Source organism: Oratosquilla oratoria, chromosome 21 (genome assembly GCF_046742065.1).
Source record: "Oratosquilla oratoria isolate Oo_2021 chromosome 21, ASM4674206v1, whole genome shotgun sequence".
In the NCBI taxonomy this organism is placed as follows: domain Eukaryota; kingdom Metazoa; phylum Arthropoda; class Malacostraca; order Stomatopoda; family Squillidae; genus Oratosquilla; species Oratosquilla oratoria.
This window is the reverse complement of record NC_134797.1, coordinates 12,335,424-12,341,423: the sequence shown is the minus strand read 5'-3', so window position 1 is coordinate 12,341,423 and position 6,000 is coordinate 12,335,424. Positions and strand designations below refer to the sequence as shown.

At 37.4% G+C, this 6,000-nt stretch overlaps 1 protein-coding gene across 3 annotated transcripts in view; it reads right to left on the bottom strand.

The window, feature by feature from the left end:
• Window positions 1-536: 536 nt before the first annotated feature.
• Window positions 537-6,000, bottom strand: part of LOC143036702 (rRNA N(6)-adenosine-methyltransferase ZCCHC4) — a 40,491-nt gene continuing 35,027 nt past the window's right edge. For all 3 annotated transcript variants that reach the window (XM_076204327.1, XM_076204325.1, XM_076204326.1), the window contains 4 exons: window positions 4,333-4,443; window positions 3,438-3,601; window positions 2,300-2,491; window positions 537-635 (listed from right to left, as the gene is read on the bottom strand). In XM_076204327.1, the coding sequence (XP_076060442.1) occupies window positions 558-635; window positions 2,300-2,491; window positions 3,438-3,601; window positions 4,333-4,443 (545 nt within the window). In that variant the 3' untranslated portion in view covers window positions 537-557. The remainder of the gene's footprint in view (window positions 636-2,299; window positions 2,492-3,437; window positions 3,602-4,332; window positions 4,444-6,000) is intronic.

The following is a 6,000-nucleotide window of genomic DNA, read 5'->3' as shown; positions in this document are numbered from 1 at the left end:
AATGAAGCAGCCTTGCTGTGGATGTGCTGTGTTTTGCGACACTGCCACTGACCCAGGGCAGTGGACAAGATGCAGGGATGACCCGTCATCCAGGAGGTGCCAAGATAAGAGGGAGGGTGGTGGGTGGAGGGGAGTGGAGTGTATCAGGGATGGAGTGGGTGGGAATAGTTTTTATGCCTTTTTCTTTTTGGCTACCTCCCTTGTAAGGGGGGAAAAGCCTTTGGTATATGTATCATGATTATCACTAATCACATATTTTTTCACAAGATCACAATCCTGACCAATCTGATAATATATAGTGAATTCCTTCAATCTGGTGGGGATATACTTCACTTATATTACCAAACAGTTGCTTTGCACTTTTCCAATGTTGGACTGTGTTCTTTTTTCCATTTCTTAATTTTTTTTCTTACACAAGCATTCTTCCAAAAATTTTAACTTACCAAGTTAAAGTGAACAGACTATAATTCCTATAATTTAGTGAAACACAATTCTCCAGATGTCAATAAATAAAAGGTGTAAAAAGAAAAAATTAATTACTGTTAGAAATTTATATATCATTCATAAATCTTCTGTTTTTCTTTTTTCTTTTTGCATTTCTTCTTCAATGGTTCTCGTGTATCATCCTGAATACCCTGTAAAATATAAATTGCAAAATTTGTAATACATCTATGGTGTGTACTTTAAAATACTTTAAATGCAGTACATTATGTGTCAGATAAGAGAAATCAACTGTACATGTATACAAGTCTCAATTATTTTATTCATTCTACAACACTGAATTTTGTGGTGATGCCTGTGTACATGAGAATGTATGAGTGGGCATTAATGTGTGAAAGAGTACAGGTGTAAATGTAAACAGGCATGAGTGTGTTTAAACTGCATTTGTCATCCTATCCATGTACTGTTAGGCTGTGTGCACAAGTGAGGCCAGGTAATCCATGGACCCCAACACCCAATATCATTGATTCCTTAAAACCATAGGAAAAAGTTACCATACAGAGCCAAGACCTGAATCATAAAGACAAAGTAGATTCAATTTTGAGAAAACAAATTTCACTGGCTTGACATCAGCCCTGCTGAGAGTCCTCCCACAAACAAGAACCACTTTGGCACAAGTGCTCCAAAACAGTATCAACTCAGAATAGGCTTGATCATGGACTCAAAATTGCCCCAGATGCAATCACCACACAGAAGAAATAGAACACCACATTCTACACTGCCTCAACCTCACCCTATCCAAACAACAACACAATATCTATTCCTTTTTTGAGGGAATATCAATAAGGGCTGATTTAAAAAAAAATGTGAAAGAGCTAATAAGTCAAAAATGTGGCTTGGAAAAATTGAAGAAAGAAAAGAAACCAGAACAAGGGAACACAAAAATTACAAATAAATACACAAGAATCTGAGAATAAGAAAGGAACTTAGAAATGGATATTATGCGAAGACAATTCTAAAATAACAAGAAGCCACTGAATTACAGACCTGATTCTTTGACTAGTGTGATAGGTAAATTCTGTAAGATAATTGTGGAAGATGTAAGAGCTTAGTACTTTCTCCTTTTCTAGGATGAGCAGGAATATTATATGCATATTTTGGGGGTCACCCACAACCAAAGACAATGTCTCCCTCCTTAACAGAATGCAGACCACTTTGGAGAAAAAGAAAGAGGTTTGGACTGATATCTTCTGGTGATACAGAGAGAGGGCTGTGACAATGGACCATGCCTTCAAATACCCCTCCCCACACTGGTCACAAGCATTACGCCATTCCCTCTACTCCATGCCCTAGCAGCCTAGCCTGTGTAGGACATCCTAACAATAAGCCCAATTCAGCAAGATTGAGTACTTCTATTTACACCAAATTCTGTGGAGTACAGCATCATGATTTTTCTGAGGCAAAACTGAAGAAAACTATATAAAAAAAAAAGTACTCTGGCTGCAGTACTAAGGTACTGAGGTACTGTAGAGAAATTTGAGAGATGACTGGCTATAAATGAGGAGATATATATATATATGGATATCCAAGATTCTTCAAAAAGCTGGGCCTGCCCATTCTTACAGAGATAAAGTACATGACTTGGTTAGATGGTGAATAGGGACTTGCACAGGTCACATAATGGTTCACAAAATGGAGATATTTGTTCAACCACAGCCACTGTAGAAACTGAAAGGATTACTGTGTATATGGAGCATTAAGAATGTTTTCAGGAACCATTAACAGTGTTCTTATAAAGTTTAAGGTTAGATTCACACATATATGTTGCATGTGTAGTTCATGTATAGTGGTGTCTTACCTGGACACTGGGACAGTCTTTTCTTTTATGACCTGCTACACCACACTTGAAGCACAATGCACTTTGTTGCAGTCTCTCATATTCTCCACACTTGTGGTCTTGGGGCTTGCAGGAGTTACATTCTCCACAGTGTTTCCATGATGGCTTTACACACTTACCACATGCACTGCAGTGTCTATACTCACGTCCATCCTGAAAATGGTGTTAAAGCTAAATGTGGTTGTAACAAAATAAGTTAGCAAGGCTCAAGGAACTAGTGAACTAATATAGCAATTTCATAACCTTCATTACTGATGTGAAAGTAAACTCATCTGACCTGAGACTTAACCATTTCAGTATGATTCAAATTCTCGCGTGCAGCACCAGCTGCCATATGTAATTTGCATCACACTACTCGACTCGCATTATAAAATATAAAATCACTGCTGTATTGCTCTGAGTGATAATAAACACAGAAAACATAATCAAACCAGTTCATGTACAACTACAAAAAATATATATGATCAAGACACCGATGCTGGCATCCTTGAGTACCCACTTGCACCTCATGACGCCTACATAGGTGTCATCATACTGAAGTGGTTAAGGCCTTAACTTAAGACTTAACCATAAGGACTAAAAATACTAAAAAGAATTTATGTATACTAAAGGCCCTTTTCCCTTCACAAGTGAAGTAACCAAGTCAAGGAGTACATCCACTTCATACACATTAAAACATATTCAACGCCTCTACCATCTCAGCACCTTGTGAACGAATGATCATCCCTGTCCCCCACCACAATATTTGGGTTGAGGAAAATGTGGCCATGAGTATGGGACTGATTCCTTCACCAAAATGAAGGTTCTGGTTTGGCTACAGCCTAGCAATTCACTTGGGGGCAGATCTAGAGGGAATCTGAATTGATAAAGGTGACTTTTAGAACAATATTTGCATTGTAACTGAAAAAACACTTGAACATGGTAATTTGATAAAAGAAAAAATAAAGAAATAAAAAGAAAAAACTAACTCATTCTAGTCCTTTCCAGTGATCATCTTCTTCCTTGACTCTACTTCCTAAAACAAAATTCACTTACAAATGAGCCTTATTTATCCAATAAAATTTGCACAAAGTGGTAACAATTTCTACAATCAACCTACCTTGGACATACAACCCTTGCATAGTGTACAGTGCTTGTTTTTTAAATTCACCCATCTCTGGCATAACTTGCAATATCTGTAACCATCTTCAGGAAGTGGGAACTGTTTTGGTGGAAGATTCACAAATATTCTAACTGCAGAGCCATTTTTCATACCTTTGGTTCCTGCAGGAAGAAAATTAAAACAAACCAATTAAGTGTTATACTGTTTATAAACTGCTTTCTCCACTTATATTCATTACATACAGTGAGGTAGTTAGGTATGGAAGAGGGACATCCTCACTCCTTTCACTCCTATGACATTCATCCCTTTCATTCTTTCCTGCTTAACTTGTGCAATAAATAACTAACTCTTTCTCCTCTCTATTTCTCTCTAAGAGGATGGAGCATTTGATGGAATGATGGGGTAAATTTGCTTTCTTCCTATACCCATTTAACTTCACCTCCACCTTTCTCACTATATCTATTCTTGTAACACTTATAATGTTTCTTGAGAACCTCATCTAAAAAGCTTTTAAACTACTCCTTTCTGCCTCTCCTACATTCTTAGTCTCCTGATTTACAACCCCTTCTTTGCATTTATCTCCAAATACCAACCTTTCACAACACCCTCCATTTCCACAGACTTCTCTTCCATTAACAACTGTCCACCTGTTCCTTTAACTCCCTCCTCTCTATCCAATTTGCCTCTTTGAACCCTTTTCATTTCCACTCAAAACATCTTCATTTTTTTCAGAATTCTCAAACACCTACCCCACCTCACATCCACTTTCCTCTTGGCCTCCCTCACCTTGTTTTTAATTCCCACCCTTTCTCTTTACCTCTCATATCCTTCCTTATTTCTTCTTTGCAACTATTTCTCAAAGGCACACCCCTTTTCTGCCATATATACTTACCAGATGAATAAAGTGGGTGATTATCATAATCAACCTGGTAGTCTAACATGGTGTAATGGGGTAGACTCTCCATGACTTGGGGCTCCATAAAGTATGGGAAGATGAAAAACACTGAGGACACAATAACAACAATTAGAAGTGTAGAAAATATCATATACAACACTATTTACCTAACAGGACAGAAGAGAGATAATACACAACTGTATAATGTTGTACTAGTGACTTTAATTTTACATACATACATATACCAAAGGCTTTTTCCCCCTTACAAGGGAGGTAGCCAAAAAGAAAAAGGCATAAAAACCATTCCCACCCACTCCATCCCTAATACACTCCACTCCCCTCCACCCTCCACCCTCTCTTATCATGGCACCTCCTGGAGGAAGGGTCATCACTTTAATTTTACCAACAACTATAAGACAACCATAGTCAAACTTTGCTAGCCAATACATACATAGAAGCTGCATTGCTTCTGACCCAGGGCAATGGGTGAAAAGCAGGGATGACCTGTTACCCAAGAGGAGCCAAGATAAGAGGGAGGGAGGGACGGGTGGTGAACAGGAGTGGAGTGGGTGGGGATGAAATGGGTGGGAGTGGAATTATGTTTTTTGACTTTAGTTACCTCCCATGTAAGAGGGAAAAAGCCCTTGGTATATGTATGCATATACCAAGGGATAGGAAAAAGAATAGCTTCCCATACAGAGTGCTGGATATATGGAATAACTTAGATGAAAAAACAGTGTGTGCAAATACTATCCAAAATTTTAAGAATAAACTTGATACTGAAAGATACAAAGACGGGTCACCATGAGCATAGCTCCCTTCCCGTATAATACAACTAGGTAAACTAAGTAAATAAATACACACCAAAGAGAAAGGAACAGAAAACGAGATGGAGGAGGAAAAAAATTATAAGTGGTTTATACTAACATAGATGGATTGATCTCAGGATTAAGTGAACTAAATGATTACCTGCCAGAAGAAAAACCAGACAAAATGGGAATTGGAGAGACAAAATTAAGGGTTCCACTACCACCAAATAGTGTTGGACATGAATTATATAATCATTGGATTAAAAATAGATGAGAAACAGGGCAGAGTCATGTTTTTGGCCAAGAAAAAATTAAAATGTGACGAAGGTTACAGAGGGTAAAAACAGTGTGAAAATGATCATGATAAAAGTTTAATATAGCGACATGAAAAGTGGAAAGTTTGTAGTGATTTATGTGCCCCCAAAAATGGGCTCTTGGAAAGAGGGTGAGTATTCAAAAATGTTATAAGATACAAGGCACTCATTAAACGAGATGCTGAAAGATGGAGGTAACCTGGTATTTATGGGAGATTTTAACTGCAAAGAAATATGTTAGGAAGATATGACAGTGAAAGGTGGAGAGGCTCTATGGGGAAATGTATTACTTGACATGACTACAGAATATACAATGACTTAATGGGTAAAAGAAAACACCAGATATAGAAACAATGAAGAACCATCGAAACTAGAATTAATATTTACAACAGAACCTGAAATTGTGAATAAAATTGAATACAAGACACCATTTGGGATGAGTGATCACATATCAATAGAATTTGAACTAAATGAGGAATTATATATTGAGAGAAATGAATAATATAGAAAAGTAAGACTAATGTACGACAAAACAGACTTTG